Here is a 21312-nt window from a genome sequence, read left to right as displayed (position 1 = left end):
AGACTGTAGCTATTTAAGAATGCGGCTTACCTCCTCTTCCAAAGCGATAACTAGTGATGGGGAATAATTGCTGGTCCAGACACCCTCAACCTCATCCCGGAAATGAATTTGGAAAAACAGAGCAACTCGGAAAATCTTACAATAAACGCATCACATGGATGCGAAAAAAAGGACATTTAATATGATGAGAAAGCAGAAAGAGGTAGGGGAATTAATCACATAGACTTCAGCATGATAAGATGTTCTTCTTGTTATTTCAGGGCCTCGGCTGAGACTGGTGAATGCCACCCATCGCTGCTCCGGCAGAGTGGAGGTTTACTACAATGGAGAATGGGGGACCGTCTGCGACGACAGCTGGGACCCTCTGGACGCTAGAGTGGTCTGCAGTCAGCTGGGCTGCGGTGCCGCCCTGTCGGCCCCCGGGAGCGCCCACTTCGGGAAAGGAACTGGGAAGACCTGGATGGACGACGTGGCCTGCGGGGGCACAGAGCGTTTCCTCTGGTCTTGCTCGTTCTCAGGGTGGGGCAGAGAGAACTGTGGCCACCAGGAAGATGCGGGCGTGATCTGCAATCCAGGTAAGGGGACATCCGCCCAATCCAAAAAAAACGCAAACTTTACATTTGTACTGTCTTACAACACAAGGTTTACTTCCAACAGGTTTTTTAAAAATCACTAGCTTTCGCACTACTGCTCCTTCCTCAGGTTAATTCACCTGAGGAAGGACCGGTGTTCCTGGTATTCTAAGACTTCTTACTGTGCTCACCCCTGTAAAACGCCGGCATCTCCACATCATGGCTTCACATTTGTAGGCATCCGTTTTGGTTAACGAAGGACCAACGAAGTAAACAAGGGTTTAGGACCAGGTCAAAGTTACGTGCGCTGAAAACTCTGTTTGTTCTCTGATTTTTACACATGACCTCAGATAGCGAGAACCAGTCAGGGAAACATGTGGCCAGATACATACCAAATATTATAATAACTATCGGAGTTGTAATATCTTCAGTACCTAAAGAGAAATTGATAAAATAGACTTGATGGTCCATAAGTGTAGGACTCGTATAGCGTCTGTATGAGATCATTGCTCAGTACTAGTTTTTACCCCAAGGAAGCAAGTAACGATGGTGGATATGAATCTGGTGAAGCAAAAGTGCCGAATAGGAATTGTGCCATTGGCACAATATCTTGGTAGTTACCAGCAGCGAGTAAGTATTTGCACCATCTACCTGTCATTGGAGACACTTACACACACGATTACAGAGTGTTTTAGAATTGAAACAACTTCAATAGTTGCGGACGGCACGTTTCATTGAGGGAATGGAAGACAGCATTACTGTTACTGAGTCTCGCGTTCCACAGCACACAATGTTGCCCTTCAACTAATCATGTCGGTTCCATCAAGAATCAATGCATTCAAATCCATTGTTCCACCTTTTCGTCCCGTAGCCTTGTTAGATATGGAGTTTCAAGTGCTGATCCGAATGAATCTACCATGTTCTGATGATTCACGGCTCGACCATTCCTAATGTTAGCCAAGTCCAGGTTCCTACCACCTCTGGATGGAAATGTTATTCCTCAAATCTCCCTTGAGGATGAAATGCCGTCCGTTACCTGGAAGACATAGCGCCTGGTTACTGACCCCTCCACTGAGGACAAATGTTCCCAACACCGACACCTGAGAGAAACTACTAGTCACCGCCTGCAATACTGAAAAATAACCGCCCCCCCCCAACTCTCTGCCTTCTGCGAGCCAGCCAATTCTCTATGCATGCCAGTATTTTACACTGACCATAATGGGCTCCTAATTGATTTCACAACCTCCGATGTGGCACCTTGTAAAATACCTTTTGGAAATCTAGATCAATCACGTCCACTGGTTCTCCTTTGTCTAACTTCCTTCTAATCCCCTCCATGAACTCTAACAGAATGGTCGGACATGACCTCCCCTTGACGAAGCCGTGCTGACTCAGTCCTATTTTGTCATTCATTTCCAAGTGCTTCGAGATCTCATTTTTAATAATGGACACTAAAACCTTACGAATTATCGAAGCCAGACAAACCGCCTGTAATTTCCCGTCTTCTGCATCCCTCTCTCCATAAACAGCGGTGTTACATTCTACATGTTCCAAACCTCTGGGATCCTTCCTGCATCCAGTGATTCATGAGAGATCACCAAGAATGCCCCCAGAATCTCCTGGGCTAACTCTTTTAGGACCCTGGGGTGTAGTCCCTCCAGTCCAGATGACGTATCCACCTTCAGACCTTTCGGTTTCACCAGCACCTTCTCCTTAGTGATGGCCAGCGCACTCACCTCTTCCCCCTGAGTCTCCTGGAGCTCTGGCATCCCACTGGTGTCTTCCACTATGAATACCGATGAAAAGTCACTATTCAAGTTCCTCTGTCATGTCTTTGTTTCCTTTAATTACGCTACCAGCCTCATTTTCCAGTGTCCCAATGTCTATTCTAGACTCTCTCTTTCATTTTGTGTTTTGAACGAAAACTGTCCCGATCTTATTTTATCTTACTAGTTACCTTACGCTCTAATTTCTGCTTCTCTAGCCTTATTGCTTTTTTTGTTCTCCTCTGCTCGCTTTTGAAGACATCAGAAAACTCTGGCTGACTAATTATCTTCGCCACCTTGTATGTTTTTCTTTTTCTTTTGTGCTGTCCTTAACTTCTCTCGTGAGCAATGACTTTCTTGACCTCAGCTCAGCATGTTTCCTCCTCCTTCTGATGAATTGATTCTGTGCCTCCCAAATAACCACTAAAACCCCTGCCATCGCTGTTCCACTATCTCCCCTGCTAGTCTCTACTTGAAATCAACTCTGACAAGCTGTTCCTTCGTCTCTTTGCCGTTACCTTTATATCCGTGTAATACCGTTCCATCTGATTCCAATTTCTCCCTCTCCAACTGCAGAGGAAATTCTATAATATTGAGGTCACTTTCCCCGAAGGATGACTTCACCTTTTTTTCATTTGTACACGGATTTTGGGTGGCACTGGTAAAGCGAGCATTTACTGACCATCGCTAATTGCCCGTCAGGAGGTAATGGTGTGTTGCCTTCTTGAACCGCTGCAGTCTGCAGTTGTAGGGACCCAACTGTGCTGCGAGGGAGGGTAATCCAGGACTTTCTCTCAGCAACAATGAAGGAACGGCGATGTATTTCAAAGTGAAGGTGGTGAGTGATTTATAGGTGAATTTCCAGGTGGTGGGGCTCCCAGAGATCTGCTGCTCTTCTCCGTCGAAATGGTAGTGGTCGTGGTTTGTGAAAGTGCTATCGTGTGAATCGTGCCACTGTCATTCGGTGGTCGAGGGTTTGAATGTTTATGGAAGGAGGAGAAATGAAGCGGACTTCCTTGTTCTGGATGGTGACAAGCTTCTTGAGTGTTGTCGGAGCTGCACTGATCCAGGCAAGTGGAGAGTATTCCATTACACTCCTAACTTGTAACTTGTACAGGTGTACAGGCTTTGGGCGTCAGGAGATGAGTTACCCGGCGTAGGACTCCTGGCCTTTGTTCTGCCCTAGTAGCCACAGGATTAATGTGACTAGTCCAGTACTGTTTCTGATCAACGGAAACCCCACAGATTTTGATTGTGGGACGTTCAGGCATGTTAATGCCATTGAACGTCAAGGGGCGATGTTTAGATCCGCTCTGTTCGGAAATGGTCGGTGTCTTGCACTTGTGTGCCGCAAATGAAACTTGCCACTCGTCAGCCCAGGCCTGGATAAATTCCAGATTTTTCAACATTTAGATATGGACTGCTTCATTTTCTGAGGAGCCACGAATGGTGTTGAAAATTGTACAGTCATCCGTTAAAATCCCTTACAATGGAAGGCCCTATTGATGAAACAGCTAGATGTGGTTGGGCATCGGAACTACGACGAGGAACTCCAGTAACGTTCTGGAGATATGATAATAGGCCTTCAACCACCACAACCATCTTCCTTTAGAACATAGAACATAGAACAGTACAGAGCAGGCCCTTCGGCCCTCGATGTTGTGCCGATCAATGATCACCCTACTCAAACACACGTACCCACCCCCCCCCTCACCCCCCACACCCCCCCCGCCCCTCCCCCACCCCCCGTGCCCCGAACTCATTTATGTTATTCGATATACTGTGCGCATTTAGGTTCAAAACCCTCTTTCCTGCATTGACCACATCCCTTCTCATATTTCCTGCTTTCAGTCTCTCCCCCACATGCTTAAAAGAACAGGTGGCAGTTTGTCTAAACTGAACGATGATTTGCTCGCCTCAAAAACCATTTGCAAATTGAACGCTTTCATATGATCGAATTGATTGTGCAAGAATGAAGCTGAAGATTGTGAATTGCGATGAACACCCAGGGACATGTCTGTGGACTACAATTGTAGTAACATTACATGTCGTGTTCATTTCAGATGTATCGGAGCGGCCCACCATCTCTCAGGATCCGGACATTTTAGTGCACGTGGCAGGAGGTTCTATCAGAATCACATGTACAGCTCCGAGTGGTTATGTGGAGGGTCGATTCAAATTAATGAAAGAGTCAAATGCCATTGAAGAACATGTGCTCAGTCCCAACAAGATCGCTGTAAATTTTACTCTCGACAATCTAACCTCCAATAGCAGAGGGCGCTACAGCTGCCTGTATGAAACGGATGTGTCTGGGATGTGGATTTCTTTCACAGCCAGCGAGGCTCTGATAATCCGTGTACTCAGTAAGTGACACTGCATTTCTATTTACTGAGTGTTTGCGAGGGTGTGATGAAGATGTTGCATCTTAACGATTGGTGATATTACGGAGATCTGATCCATACATAACTCTATGTAGTGTAGGGGAAATGGCTGGATTTTGGGGGACTTCATTTCCGATTTCTTCAGGGGGATGTGAGCAGTAATCGCAAAGCCAGCAGTGTATTGTCCATTCCCAGTTACCCTGGGACGGAATGGTTTTACTCGGTGATTGTCAAGCTCAGTTAACAGCCATGTCCATTGGAGTGTATTTGGAGTTACATCTAGGCCAGGGCCGAGAGAAGGCCGAATCTTTCCTGGGAAGCACGATAACATAGTGGTTAGCACAATTGCTTTACAGCTCCAGGGTCCCAGGTTCGATTCCCGGCTTGGGACACTGTCTGTGCGAAGTCTGCACGTTCTCCCCGTGTCTGCGTGGGTTTCCTTCGGGTGCTCCGGCTTCCTCCCACAGTCCAAATATGTGCAGGTTAGGTGGATTGGCCATGGCAAATTGCCCTTAGTGTCCAAAAATGCCCTCAGTTTTGGCTGAGGTCACTGGGTTATGGGGACAGGGTGTGTGTGCCTCCTTCTGCACTGTAAATTCTATCATATGAAGTGCAGGCAGGGGCGGAGTTGTTAATGCCCTGGGAACTCAGGTTCGAATCCCACCTTGGCTGTTGGTGCAATTTGAACTGTATAAACGTCTGGAATGAAAGTTTAAACGATGACAGTGAGGCGATCATCGATAGACGTACAAAATCTATCTGAATCACTAATATCCTTAAAGGAAGGAAATCTGCCATTTTTACCTGTGCTGGCCACACTGCGGCTCCAGAACCATACAGCATTATGATATGACTCTTAAACATTTCTCCTCAAGGAACAATGATGGATGGGCAATGGATGTATGTCCAGCAAGCGATGTCCATGTCACATGGAAGACGTTAAACATGATTAGCATGGGACTTAATAACAGTCGATTTGAGTTCCATATCAACATTAATGAGAGTAATAGCTGAATAAAGGGCATTTCTGCCTCAAAGCCACAAAGCAACTATATTTACTAAATGGACAAGCTTCTGGCAAAAGCAAATAATGAATGAAATGGGCGGAAGAGAGTGCACGTTCTGAAGTTGCTGAAGTATACGTCACGACGGCGCCCGATTGGCGACCACTGCTCTCTTACGGTGCCAGGGACACGGGGCCAATTCCTACATTGTGTTACTCTCTGTTTGCAGTTTGCACTTGCTTCCCTTGTCTGCGTGGGTTTCATAGAATTTACAGTGTAGAAGGAGGCCATTCCGCCCAACGAGTCTGCACCGGCTTTTTGAAAGAGCACCCTACCCAAGCCCACACCTCCACCCTATCCTCATAACCCAACCCAACACTGAGGGCAATTTTGGACACCAAGGGCAATTTAGCATGACTAATCCACCTAACCTGCACATCTTTGGACTGTGGGAGGAAAATGAACCAAGCCGGGAATCGAACCTGGGACCCTGGAGTCGTGAAGCAATTATGCTAACCACCATGCTACCCTGCTGTCCTTAACCGGTTCTCCGGTTTCCTCCTACCGTCCAAAGGCCTTCAGTTCAGTTAGATTGGGCATAATCTCCGATGTTGTGCAAATGAGGTGGATTAGTTCAGCTAAAGTAAATGTGGAGTCCAAAATATGGAGACCAGATCAATTCGGCAAAAATACTTGCACCTTAGTATCCAATGGTTAGTTGGCTTTATGGTTATGACAGGGAAGTGGGAAGATGTTAGTTGCTCTTTCGGAGTGACAATGCAAATGCGAAGCACTGAAAAGTCTCCGTCTTAACTGTAGAGAACCCATGCATTTTGAGAAATGTGAAAGACATACGAAATATGCGTTGGAAGGGACGCAAGATGATGCCCAAAACAGGGGAAAATTGATGTGAAATGTAAACTGATTTTACTGTCTTCCCATTTTACTTAATCCAGCTGCTACATTTGCTGGAATGAATATTGCTGTGGTTATTGTTTCAGATCCTCCAACGATCGCTGCCAGCCCTGCTTCCCCGGCTTATGTTGCAGGAGAAACAGTCGCCATTATGTGCAAAATTCCAAATGGGGAAACGACTGGCAGCTTGCAGCTACTTAAAGGTCCGACATCTGTGATGAACAGCACCAGCAACCAGCAGTCCCTCACCTACACCATTCAGAATATTACCGACATCGACGAAGGGAGGTACATGTGTTCCTACCGGAAGCAGGTGTCTTCGCGATGGCTGAGTTTTCCATTGAGTCGACTTCTGGAAATAACTCTCACACGTGAGTCAGATTTGCCTTAGTTTAGTAATAGTTACAGTTCCTGAATTATTCCCTGGATGTTTTCCAGTTTTATACAGGTACATTTTTGAAATTGCACACCGTAATATGAAGGTGTTTTCCTTCCGGAATTTACTTTATTCAATGAAATCAAATCAATTACAGCTATAGCAGAAATTGGGCAGCAGTGGCAGAGTTGCAATATAACTTACAGTACAAACAGTACAGTGCAGCCCATCGAGTCTCCACCGACCTCCGATACAGGGCAGACTATCTCGGCCCCCTCACGCAGACAATTCCCGGATCCCCCTATCGGTTGACATTAAAGTGCAACTTTGCATGGAAAAGTTATCCCCAGTGTCCAGATATGAGCACATTACGTGTACTGGCCACGTTAAAGTGTCAATTCTCGTTCAAACATGTGCAAGTTAGGTAGATTGCAATGCTAAAATTCAACCATGGTGTCCGACATTGTGCAGTATCTGTGTTTTCGCCATGATATATATCCGCTTTTTGCTGAGCGGTGCTCAGGTTTGGTGGATTTATCTTCATTAATTCTCCATGAGTGTACACAAATGTGGACAGTCGGTTTATTTGTCTTGATAAAATTGGGCCTTTTTGTCCAAAGATGTACAGGTTAGATGGATTGATCATGTTAATTTCCCCTTAGTGACCAAAAGTGTGCAGTTTTGGGCAGCACGCAGCACAAGCGATTATCATTGTGGCTTCACAGTGCCAAGGTCCTAGGTTCGATTCCCTGCTGGGTCACTGTCTGAGCGGAGTCTGCACGTTCTCCCCGTGTCTGCGTTGGTTTCCTCCGCGTGCTCTGGTTTCTTCCCACAGTCCAAAGAATTGCAGGATTGGTGGATTATCCATGATAAATTGCCCTTAGTGACCAAAAAAGGTGAGGAGGGGTTACGGGGATAGGGTGGAAGTAAGGTTTAAGTGGGTCGGTGCAGACTCGATGGCCAAATAGCCTCCTTCGGCACTGTATGTTCTCTGTTCTATGTTCTGTAACGATATTCTTTCGGGAGATATATATATGCCTTCCGCAGGTGGTCTGGGCCCTTATGTGATGCCACTTCCGGGTCAATCAGTTCAAGGCCAATTTGGAATTGGAAATAAATGCAGGCGCAGCCACTGACAGTCACAGTCCCGTGAAGGAGAGAACATAAATATCTGTGTTGTAAATGTCTGCCGATCAGAGACAAGGGAAGCTGCAACAATGATCTCCAATCCCCATTCCCTTACGCCTGCTCACCAGCATAAAATCTTTAGTCTGGAGCACTCTCCAGTTGCCTGGATGAGTGCCGATCCAACAATACTGAAGAAGCCTGACACCATCCAGGACAAAGCAGCCCCGTTTGATTGCTACCAATTTCAGAACCATTTGACCACTCAAACAGAGAGAGCCACAGGAGAAGCTGTCTGTACATTCAACAAGATGCACTTCAGCGCCGTGCTTCTTGGAAGCACCTTCCAAACACAAGACCACTATCATGCAGAAGGACGACTGGAGCAGATACAGGCGACCTCCAGCACCTGAATGTTCCCTCCGAGTCACTCACCATGCGGACTGCAGAACTATCACCGTGGGTTGCACGGTGGAACTGTAGTTAGCACTGCTGCCTCACAGGTTCAATTACAGCCTCGGGTAACTGTCTGTTCGGAGTTTGCACTTTCTGCCCATGTATGCGTGGGTTTCCTCCTGCTGCTCTGGTTTCTCGCATAGTCCAATGCAGTGCAATGTAGGTGGATTGTCAATGCTAATTTGTCCCTTAATATCGAAAATGTTAGTATTTGGATTGCGGGGATAGTGTGGAGTCGTGGACCTACGTAGGGTGCTCTTTCCATGGGCCGGTGCAGTTTCTATGGGCCGAACGGCTACCTTCTGCGCCTCAAATCCAATGATACAACCGGTCCGTCAAAATAGCAGGGCCAATTCCTGGATCTTCCTGCAAAGCAGCACAGTGGGTCTGCATCTGATCAAGAATGCAAAATGCAGCTAACCTCCTCTTCCGAAGGGGTAACTATGGATGGGAAATAAGTGGTCTAGTCAGCCACAACCACGTCCTGTAAATTAGTTTGGGAAAAAGGAGCATTGAGACCAATCTCCAAATAGGTTCATCAAATTGTATTGCACAAAGTAATCAATAATTGAATCATAGATTTTACAGTGCAGAAGGAGGCTATTCGGCCCATCGAGTGCGCACCTGCTCTTTGAAAGACCACAATACTCAAGACCACACCTCCACACTGTCCCCAAAGCCCAGAAACCCCACCCAACACTGTGGGCAATTTTGGACAGTAAGGGCAATTTAGAATGGCCAATCCACCGAACCTGCACATCTTTGGACTGTGGTAGGAAACGCAGGACCCGGAGTAAACACACGCACACACGGGGCGAACGTTTTGTGAAGGGTAGGTCGTGCATCACAAACCATATTGAGTTCTTTGATAAGGTTACCAAACAGGTGCATGAGGGTATAGCAGTTGATGTGTTGCACATGGATTTCAGTAAAGCGTTTGATAAGGTTCCCCCCGGCAGGCTACAGCAGAAAATACGGAGGCATGGGATTCAGGGTGATTTAGCAGTTTGGAACAGAAATTGGCGAGCTGGAAGAAGACAAATGGTGGTGGTTGATAGGAAATGTTCAGACTTGCGTTCAGTAACTAGTGGTGTACCAAAAGGATCTGTTTTGGGGCCACTGCTGTTTATCATTTTTTTTAATGACCTGGAGGAGGACGTACCAGGATGGGTGAATAAATTTGCAAATGACACTAAAGTCGGTAGAGTTGCGGACAGTGCGGAAGGATGTTACACGTTCCAGAGGCTTATCTATACACGTTCCATAGATAAGCTGCAGAGCTGGGCTGAGAGGTGGCAAATGGTGTTTAATGCATAAAAGTGTGAGGTGATTTATTTTGGATGGAATAATAGGAAGACAGAGTACTGGGCTAATGGTAGGATTCTTGGTAGAGTGGATGAACAGAGAGATTTCGGTGTCCATGTACATAGATCCCTGAAAGTTGCCACCCAGGTTGAGAGGGTTGTTACGAAGGCGTACTGTGTGTTAGCTTTTATTGGTAGAGGGATTGAGTTTCGAGGCCATGAGGTCATGTTGCAGCTGTACAAAACTCTGGTGCGAAGTATTGCGTGCAATTCTGATCGCCGCATTATAGAAATGCTGTGAAAGCATTGGAAAAGGTGCAGAGGAGATTTACCAGAATGTTGCCTGGTGTGGAGGGAATATCTTATAAGGGAAGGCTGAGGGACTTGAGGCTGTTTTCGTTAGAGAGAAGAATGTTAAGAGCTGAATTAATTGAGGCATACAAGATAATAAGAGGATGAGATAGGGTGGACAGTGAGAGCCTTTTTCCTCGGATGGTGCTGTCTTGCACGAGGGGATATAGATTTGAATTGAGGGGAGATAGATACAGGACAGCTGCCAGATGTATGTTCTTTACTCAGAGAGTAGTAAGGGCGTGGGATGCCCTTCCTGCAGCAGTAGTGGACTCGCCAACACTAAACGCATTCAAATGGTCATTGGATAGTGATATGGAGGATAAGCGAATAATGCAGTTGGGCTTTAGAATGGTTTCACAGGTCGGCGCAACATCGAGGGCCGAAGGGCCTGTACTGCGCTGTAATGTTATATGTTCTATGTTCCACACAGACAGTGAACCAAGCCGGGTATCGAACCGAGAACCTGGAGCTGTGAAGCAATTGTGCTAACCACTATGCTACCGTGCTGCACTGCATTGAATGCTGAATAAAATTGCCACCTTACGTTCAGAAACAAAACTTCTGAATTATGAGCAGTAACAAGGACGGGAATTAATCAGAATAACTCTTCTCAAGGTACATATGAGGCAGGAATCGGGAGTAAGATGTTCTTCTTGTTATTGCAGGGCCGCGGGTGAGGCTGGTGAATGCCACCCATCGCTGCTCCGGCAGAGTGGAGGTTTACTACAACGGAGAATGGGGGACGGTCTGCGACGACAGCTGGGACAACCGGGACGCCAGAGTGGTCTGCAGGCAGCTGGGCTGCGGCGCTGCATTGTCCACACCCAGCAGCCGCGCCTTCGGGCAAGGCACCGGGAAGGTCTGGAAGGACGACGTGGCCTGCGTGGGGTCAGAGCGCACCCTCTGGTCTTGCTCATTCTCAGGATGGGGAAGGGAGAACTGCGGCCACCACGAAGATTCGGGCGTGATCTGCAATCCAGGTAAGAGGACGACCGCCCAATCAAAAGGTGGACGTCACATTGGGAGACAATCGACTGTGTGAAGGGGCGGCACGGCAGCACACTGGTTAACACTGTTGCTTCACAGTGCCAGGGTCTCGGGTTCGATGCCCGACCTGTGTCACTCTCTGTGCGGAGTCTGCATGTTCTTTGATTTGATTTGATTTGATTGATTATTGTCACATGGATTAGTATACAGTGAAACGTATTGTTTCTAGCATGCTGTACAAACAAAATATACCGGACGTTAGGAAGGAAGGAGAGACTGCAGAATATAATATTACAATTATAGCAAGGTGAAGAGAAAAGATCAACTTAATACGAGGTAGGTCCATTCAAAAGTCTGATGGAAGTAGGGAAGAAGCTGTTCTTGAGTCCGTTGGTACGTGACCTCAAACTTTGGTATCTTTTCCTGACGGAAGGAGGTGGAAGAGAGTATCTCCGGTGTGCGTGGGGTCATTAATTATGCTGGCTGACTTTCTGAGGCAGCGGGAATTATAGATAAAGTCAATGGATGGGAGGCTGGTTTGCCTGATGGACTGGGCTACATTCACGACCGTTTGTAGTTTCCTGCGGCTTTTGGTAGAGCTGGCTCCATGTCTCCCCACGTCTACGTGTGTTTCCTCCGGGTGCACCGCTTTCCTCCCACAATACCCAAAGGACGTGCTTTAAGGTGAATTGGACATTCTGAATTCCATCTCTTTGAATCCGAACAGCCGTCGGAATGTGGCGACTAGGGCTTTTTTCACGATAACTTTATTGCCGTGTTAATGTAAGCCTACTTGTGAGAATTAACATTATAAAGGAAGGACGGTGGAAAGAGGGAAAATCGACCGTGGATATCTAAGGAAATAAGGGAGAGTATCAAATTGAAGGAAAAAGCATATAAAGTGGCAAAGATTGGAGACCAGAGGACTGGGAAATCTTTAGGGGGCAACAGAAAGCTACTAAAAAAGCTATAAAGAAGAGTAAGGTAGAGTATGAGAGGAAACTTGCTCAGAATATAAAAACAGACAGCATAAGTTTTTACAAATATATAAAACAAAAAAGAGTGGCTAAGGTAACTGTTGGTCCTTTAGAGGATGAGCAGGGAGTTTAATAATGGGAGATGAGGAAATGGCTGAGGAACTGAACAGGTTTTTTGGGTCGGTCTTCACAGTGGAAGACACAAATAAAATGCCAGCGACGGATAGAAACGAGGCTATGGCAGGTGAGGACCTTGAGAGGATTGTTGTCACTAAGGCGGTAGTGATGGGCAAGCTAATGGGGTTAAAGATAGACAAGTCTCCTAGCCCTGATGGAATGCATCCCAGAGTGTTAAAAGAAATGGCTAGGAAAATTGCAGATGCACTAATGATGATTTACCAAAATTCACTAGACTCTGGGGTGGTCCCGGTGTATTGGAAATTAGCAAACGTGACATCACTGTTTAAAAAAGGAGGTCGGCAGAGAGCAGGAAATTATAGGCCAGTGAGCTTAACTTCGGTAGTAGGGAAGATGCTGGAATCTATCATCAAGGAAGAAATAGCGAGGCATCTGGATAGAATTTGTCCCATTGGGCAGACGCAGCATGGGTTCATAAAGGGCAGGTCGTGCCTAACTAATTTAGTGGAATTTTTTGAGGACATTACCAGTGCAGTAGATAACGGTGAGCCAATGGATGTGGTATATCTGGATTTCCAGAAAGCCTTTGACAAGTTGCCAGACAAAAAGTTGCTGCATAAGATATAGATGCATGGCATTAAGGTAAAGTAGTAGCATGGATAGAGGATTGGTTAATTAATTGAAAGCAAAGAGTGGGGATTAATGGGTGTTTCTCTGGTTGGCAATCTGTAGCTAGTGGTGTCCCTCAGTGATCCGTGTTGGGCCAACAATTGTTCACAATTTACATAGGTGATTTGGAATTGAGGTCCAAGGGCAATGTGTCCAAGTTTGCAGATGACACTAAGATGAGTGGTCAAGCGAAAAATGCAGAGGATACTGGAAGTCTGCAGAGGGATTTGGATAGGTTAAGTGAATGGGCTCGGGTCTGGCAGATGGAATACAATGTTGATAAATGTGAGGTTATCCATTTTGGTAGGAATAACAGCAAACGGGATTATTATTTAAACGATAAAATATTAAAGCATGCCGCTGTGCAGAGAGACCTGGGTATGCTAGTGCATGAGTCACAGAAAATTGGTTTACAGGTGCAACAGGTGATTAAGAAGGCAAATGGAATTTTGTCCTTCGTTGCTAGAGGGATGGAGTTTAAGACTAGGGAGGTTGTGTTGCAATTGTATAAGGTGTTAGTGAGGGCACACCTGGAGTATTGTGTTCAGTTTTGGTCACCTTATTTGAGAAAGGACATACTGGCACTGGAGGGTGTGCAGAGGAATGAATCTAGGTTAATCCCAGAGCTGAAAGCGTTGGATTATGAGGAGAGGTTGAGTAGACTGGGACTGTACTCGTTGGAATTTCGAAGGATGAGGGGGGATCTGATAGAAACATTTAAAATTATGAAGGTAATAGATAGGATAGGTGCGGGCAGATTGTTTCCACTGGTGGGTGAAAGCAGAACTAGGGGACATAGGCTCAAAATAAGGGGAAGTAGATTTAGGACTGAGTTTAGGAGGAACTTCTTCACCCAAAGGGCTGTGAATCTATGTAATTCCTTGCCCAGTGAAGCAGTTGAGGCTCCTTCATTACATGTTTTTAAGGTAAAGATAGATAGTTTTTTGAAGAACAAAGGGATTAAGGGTTATGGTGTTCGGACCGGAAAGTGGAGCTGAGTCCACAAAAGATCAGCCATGATCTAATTGAATGGCGGAGCAGGCTCGAGGGGCCAGATGTCCTACTCCTGCTCCTAGTTCTTATGTTCTTATAATAAATTATAAATTGATGTCCCCCATGGATTTTCAGCCTTCCACAGTAGAGGAAACTCTACACCTGCGGAGGACTGGAACCAATATCGTGGGTGCTGCTTACTAGTGCTGTTGGGGAGGGTTTCAACGAATGTGGCAGGGAAATGGGAACCGATGCAGTATGTCAGAGGGTAGCAAAGAGCGGATAGAAACAAAAGCAAGTGAGGAGAAAAGTGGAAGGCAGAGAAACAGGTTGAACTGCCTAGTGTGGTAAGTGGGTGAGAATCAGAGCGTTAGGTCAACGGGCGAAATAACTGAGGGAGAGCTACAGACTAATGCCAGTAAGATTAAGGGGAAGAGCAGACAGGAAGTGGTTGTTCAACACAGACGGTTTGGTGGGATGAAGTGAATTAGTTTCAATGCGAGGAGTATTTCAGGTTATTGAGATGAACGTAGAGCTTGGTTTGGTATGTGGAATTAAGATGTTGTTGCTATTACAGATATTTGATTGAATGGACATCATTGGCAACTAAATATTCCAGGATTTAGATGCTTCAGGCAGGAATGAGGGAGTTGCAAAATGGGAGGGGAACTGCACTATAAGTTAAGAGGAATATCACAGCTGTGCTAAGGGAGGAGGCCTTGGATGGTTCAGGCAGCGAGGCAATATGGGAAGAGCTCAGCAATAGGAAGGGTGCTGTCACAATTGTGGTTGTTTACTACAAACCTAGCAGCCAGCGGGAGATAGATGAGCAGATATGCAGACAGATCTTGGGATGATTCATAAAAAATATGGTTGTTGTGGTGGGTGATTTTGACTTTTCAAATATTGACTGGGACACAATTACTGCTCGGGCCATGGATGGAGCAGAACTTGTAAGCAGATTCCAGAAAGGTTTTTTGAAACAATATATAATTAGCACAACTGAGGAAGGGGATATATTAGACCTGGTGCTGGGAAATAAGCCCGGCGAGGTAATAGAAGTTTCAGTAGGAGATCATTTCGGGGACAGTCATCATAATTCTGTAGGTTTTAAGCTGCTTATGGAAAAGGACAAGAGTGGTCCTCAGGTGAAAATGTGAGACAGGGAGTAGGCTTATTAGAACACAATAGGCAGGATCTGGAGATTGTTGACTGGGAGAGGCCGATTGCGGGAAAATCAACATCAGGCATGTGGGAGGCTTTCAATGTCAGTTGATCAGAATCCAGGACCGGCACACAACTGTATGGACGAAAGATAAGGGTGGCAACTATAGGGAATCCTAGATGACAAGGATTATTATGAATCTTGTCAAAAAGATAAAGGAAGAATCGTAAGTTTTAAACGGCTTAGAACAGGTGCAGCCCTTGAAGAATATAAAGCAAGAATTGAAGGACCTTAAGGTCGGAGTTAGGAAAGCTAAATGGGGTCATGAAATGTCATTGGCAAACAGGATTAAGGAAAATAGTAAGGCGCTTTATATATATTTAAAGATCAAGAGGGTATCCAGCGAAAGTGTTGGTCCATTAAAGGACATTGATGGAAATGTATGTATGGAAGCAAAGGGAATGGGTGAGATACAAAATGAATTACATCGCCTCAGTATTCAGCAAACTGAGGGACTTAGTGGATGAGGAATACTGGGTAGTGTGTAGATAATCTGAGTCATATTGATAATAGTAACTAGGAGGTGTTGGGCATCTTTATAAGCATTAAAGTAGATAAGTCCCCAGGGCATGATGGGATACACCTCAGGGTACTGTGGGAGGCAAGGGAGGAAATTGTAGAGGCCTTGACAGTAATCTTTGTATTCTCATTGGCTGCAGGAGAAGTTCCAGAGGACTAGAGAGTAGTCAATGTTGTTCCACTGTTTAAGAAGGACAGCAAGAATTACCCAGGAAATTATAGGCCGGTGAGCCTGACGTCAATGGTAGCGAAATTATTCGAAAAGATTCTTACAGATAGGATTTACTCACATTTGGAAGCATATGGATTTAATCGTGATGGACAGCTTGGTTTTGTGAAGGGCAAGTCGTGCCTCAATAACTGAATCGAGGTTTTCGAGGAAGTAACAAAGATGATAGATGAAGGAAAGGCAATAGATGTTGCATGCATGGACTTCAGTACCGACTTTGAGAAGGTACCTCATTGTAGACTGGTACAAATGGTGGTCACATGGGATCAGAGGAAACTGGAAAGTTGGATATAGAACTGGCTTGGGCACAGAAAACAGGGCAGAAGTAGGAGGGTGTTTTTCTGAATGGAACGCTGTGACCAACGGATTTCCACAGGGATCAGATCTGGGCCATTGTTGCTTGTAGTGTATGTACATGATTTCGAAGAAAATGTAGCTGGTCTGATTAGTAAGTTCGCAGGCGACCGAAAAATTGGTGGAGTTGTGGATAGTGAAGAGGATAGTCAGAGAATAGACCAGGATACTTACTGGTTGGAGCCTTGGGCCGATAAATGGCAGATGGAGTTTAATCCGGCCAAATGTGAGGTAATGCACTTTGGGAGGTCCAATGCATGTAGGAATTACAGAATAAGGTTCTGTATAGAACCTTAGTTTCTGTACAGAACCTTTGTTGGGCCACACTTGGAGTATAGTGATCAATTCTGGTCGCCACACTACCAGAAGGATGTGGAAACTTTAGAGAGGGTGCAGAACAGATTTACCAGGATGTTGTCTGGTATGGAGGGCATTAGCTATGAGGAGCGGTTGAATAAACTCGGTTTGTTCACACTGGAACGACGGAGGTTGAGGGTCGGCCCGGCAGAGGTCTACAAAATTATGAGGGTCATAGACAGAGTGGATCGTCAGAGGCTGTTCACCGGGGTAGAGGGGTCAATCACTTGGGAGCATAGGTTAAAAGCGCAAGGGAAAATATTTAGAATAGATGGACGAGCAAGTGTTTTACACAGAGGGTAGTGGGTGTCTGGAACTCGCTGCCGGAAGAGGTGGTGGAAGCAGAACCGTAGTGACGTTTAAGTGACATCTTGACAAATAAATAAATAGGATTGGAATAGAGGGATACGGACCCAGGAAATGTCGAACATTGTAGTTCAGTCTGGCATCATGGTCGGCACGGCCGTGGAGGACTGAACGGCCTGTTCCTGTGCTGTACTTTTCTTTGTTCTTTGTTCTTTGTTAGAACTCTTTGGTAGAACTCTTTCGAGAATCGACAGGCAGAGCTTTCTGGGCATGTTCACCGATCACTGAAAGTAGCAAGGCATATGGATAAGGTGGCCAAGAAGGCATACGGCATGCTGGCCTTCATCGGTCGGGCATTGAATATAAATATGACAAGTCATTTTGCAGCTGAAGAGGACGTTTGTTAGGCCTCATTTGGAATATTGTGTATAATTCTTGTCGCCACACCACCAGAAGATTGTAGGTGTTTTAGAGAGAGTGCAGAACCTGTTCACAAGGATGCTGCCTGGTATAGAGAGAGTTAGCAAGGAGGAGAGGTTAGATAAACACGGTCTGTTCTCACTGGAAAGACGGAGGTTAAGAGGCGACCAGATACAGGTCTGCAAGATTCTGAGTGGCATGGACAGAATGGATAGTCATGTGCTCTTTTCCAGGGAAAGAGAGTCAAGTACCGGGGGACATAGGTTTAAAGAGCGCGGGGGAATATTTCGAATAGATGTGCGAGGCAAGTTGTTTATACAGAGGGTGGCAAATATATGGAACGCACTGCCTGGGGAGATTGTGGGAGCAGGTACGAAAGCGGCATTTAAGGGACATCTAGACAAATATATGAATAGGGTCTAAATGAAAGAATACGGACTCAGCAAACGCATATGGTTTTAGTTTAGGTCAGCACAGGCGTGGACAGCCGAACGGTTCTTTCCTATGCTGCATTATGGCAGCACGGTAGCATTGTGGATAGCACAATCGCTTCTCAGCTCCAGGGTCCCAGGTTCGATTCCGGCTTGGGTCACTGTCTGTGCGAAGTCTGCACATGCTCCCCGTGTGTGCGTGGGTTTCCTCCGGGTGCTCCGGTTTCCTCCCACAGTCCAATGATGTGCAGGTTAGGTGGTTTGGCCATGATAAATTGCCCTTAGTGTCCAAAATTGCCTTAAGTGTTGGGTGGGGTTACTGGGTTATGGGGATAGGGTGGAGGTGTTAACCTTGGGTAGGGTGCTCTTTCCAGGAGCCGGTGCAGACTCGATGGGCGGAATGGCCTCCTTCTGCACTGTAAATTCGATGATAATTCTATGATTGTTATTTATTCTTTGTTCTATGTGACTTACTATCTACCCTGTATATCCCCTGCTAATTTTGGACACCTCAACCATATCTCCCACTCCTCTTCTTCTGTTCTGAGGAAAACAACAACACTCCAAAAAGCCTCTCTTCATGGACTAAAGCGCTCCAGCCCTGGCAACGTTCCGGTGAATCTGCCCTGTCCTGTCGCCTCTGCAATAATATCCTTCCAATAGTTTTGCGACCAGAAAACCACACATTATGCTAGCTGTGGCGGAACCAACGTTGTGTAAAACTCCGATCACAAGCACCCTGCTCTTATGTTTTACTGTTTGGCTATTAAAGACGAGTATCCAATTTGTTTCTGCATCAGCTCTTCGACCTGTCCTGTCGGCTTCGCGGATATATGGTCATGCATTGCTCCTGATGAATGACACATGTTACACCCCTAACGTGAGGAAGAGAGGTACCGGCCAAGCATGTTAATTGAGTAATCAGACAGATTGCCAACTCTATCCACATTAGATCAGGAGATGTGGATGTGAAGCCAAATAGCAATACTGACCTGGACTGCAATCTTGTAAAAAGGACCTTGTTTGCACACAGTTCAAGAATGCTTTGAGCGCAAAAAGTTGATCGTCAAATAATCACCCCATATCTTTAAAATAAAAAAAAATCCGAAGCACTATTTATTTGTCTGGTTCCCCAGCTGCTACTGTTTTATTCCAGTTCCTGCCTCTTATTGAAAGTTATTGTTCGTCATCTTAAATGGCATAAAGCTAAGGGGCCAATCCACAGACCGTACCCACGTTTGGACTGTGGGAAGCCAACGCAGAAAGGGGAGAACATGCAAACTCCACACAGTCACCGGAGGCATGAATTAAGCATGGTCCCTGGCCATGTGATGTAAACACTGTGCCACCGTGATGCCCTCAGCTTCTGCTCATATGACAAATTATTCATTCGCCATGTGAACCGTGTGAACACATATGTGTGCCATCTGGCCTGCAGTTGGCCGCTTTCAGTCTGCCTCAGTACTAAAGGGTACTTGTGGTAGCTGAACGAAATTTAACGATCGATTTTCGCCCCTAAATAATCATTTGGCGAATGACAGTTTTCATCAGATCCACCTGATTGTGTAAATATTGCAATTGAGCATCGTGAATGGAGATTTACATAGAGGAACAGTCGTGCAGATGCTAATTGGAGTAACAATACTCTGTCGTGTTAATTTCAGATGGATCGGAGCGGTCCACCATCTCCCAGGATCCTGATATTCCAGTTCACGTGGAAGGAGGTTCTATCAGGATCACCTGCACAGCTCCGAATGGTTACGTGGAGGGTCGATTCAAATTGATGAAAGATTCATATACCACTGAAGTAAAGGTGCTCAATCCCAACGAGATTGCTGTAACTTTTAGTCTCGTCAATGTAAGCGCCAATAGCGGAGGGAATTACAGCTGCCTCTATGAAAGGGATGTGTCCGGCATGTGGATTTCTTTCACAGCTGGCGATGCTGTGCAAATCCGTGTGATAAGTAAGTGATCTGTAGTTTGTATTTGCTGAGACTTTGGGAAGGTGCGATGAAGTTCGTGGGTGTTAAAGATGAGCGAAATCAATGCAGGGCACAAGATGTGGATGTATTTCGGTGCACATAATTCCTCATTTCTTCAGAGCAATGACAAGCCAGAATAGTGCTGCCCATGCTCAGTTAATCTTGGACGGAATGGCTTGACTCAGTCATTGTCGATCACAGTTAATGGCGAAGCCTGCTGTAGTGTGTTCGGGGGCACATGGACGACAAGGCCAGGTAAAAACCGTAGATTTCCTTCCCTGAATTTGAGGCCGGGCCGTGGGATTGGTCCCACCCAGGTTAATGCACTGGGAACACAGGTTCGAATCTCACCATGGCTGCTGCAATTTGAATTGACTATACCTCTGTGATTAAAGGTCTAACTATGACAGCGAGACGATCATCGATTGAAGTCCATAATCTACTTGCTTCACCAATTTCCTTAAGAGAAGGACATTTGCCATCGTTGCATGGTCTCTCGGACATGTGTATCTGGACCCATACAGCAACATGTTGGGACTGATAACCTGCCCCCTTTCAAGGGGCAATTAGGGATGGGCAATGAATGTTTGTCTAGCCGTCGATTCCCATGTCACATGGAAGGCGTTAAAAAAAGATTGGTATGCAATTAATGACAGTTGATTTCAGATACATGTCACCATCAATTAGAGCAAGTGTTAGTCGCAGAATAAAGAAATTCTCTGCCCCTAAGGAACAAAAAATGAGTAATGAGGATATAGAAAGGCGTCTTGCAAAACCAAGCAGAATTAAAATGTAGTGATGAGTTTGAGTTCTGAAGCTTCTGAACGGGACGCCACTCGGGCGCCCCTGGAGCTAACACTGCTGTCTCACAGCGCGAGGCACGCTGGTACAATTCCAACATTGGGTGACTGTTTCCAGTTTGATGTTGCTTCACCTGACTGCGTGGGTGGTCAGGTTTCCTCCCACAGTCCAAAGATCTGCATCTTCGGTGGATTGTACAAGCTAAAATTGCCCATTACTGCCCAAAGATGTGCATATTATGTGGATGGGTCATATTATAATTGCGTATCAGTGACCAAAGATGTACAGGCAATGCCGAAAGGCCATGGCAACCTGTCCCTTCGTGTTCATAGGTTAGGTTGGCTTATGTGGATTGGACGTGGGGGTGGGCCAATTCTTTAGGAGGTACGGTGCAAACGCCCAGCCCTGGAACGCCTCCTTCTGCAGAGAAGGGAATCTATACATTATGAGAAATGCGAAACAAATACCATGTATTGGGGAAGGGAAGAATTCTGCATGGCGCATGCACTCACTTTGGGGCACAACACAATCAGAGAGTCATAGAGGTTTACAGCAACGAAAAATGCCTTTCGGCCCAACTTGTCCATGCCGCTCGTTTTTCCCTACTAAGCTAGTCCTAATTGAACGCATTTGACCAATATCTCTCGATATCCATATTACCCATGTAACTG

General features: G+C 45.9%; 1 protein-coding gene across 1 annotated transcript in view; it reads left to right on the top strand.

The window, feature by feature from the left end:
• The window catches only part of LOC119958280 (deleted in malignant brain tumors 1 protein-like), a 135843-nt gene that overhangs the window by 77978 nt on the left and 36553 nt on the right, over positions 1-21312 (top strand). The window contains exons 9-12 of the mRNA XM_038786712.1: positions 261-575; positions 6725-7009; positions 10919-11233; positions 19523-19822. Of these exons, the coding sequence (XP_038642640.1) occupies positions 261-575; positions 6725-7009; positions 10919-11233; positions 19523-19822 (1215 nt within the window). The remainder of the gene's footprint in view (positions 1-260; positions 576-6724; positions 7010-10918; positions 11234-19522; positions 19823-21312) is intronic.

Source organism: Scyliorhinus canicula, chromosome 29 (genome assembly GCF_902713615.1).
Source record: "Scyliorhinus canicula chromosome 29, sScyCan1.1, whole genome shotgun sequence".
Lineage (NCBI taxonomy): Eukaryota > Metazoa > Chordata > Chondrichthyes > Carcharhiniformes > Scyliorhinidae > Scyliorhinus > Scyliorhinus canicula.
This window is presented reverse-complemented; position numbering and strand designations above follow the sequence as displayed.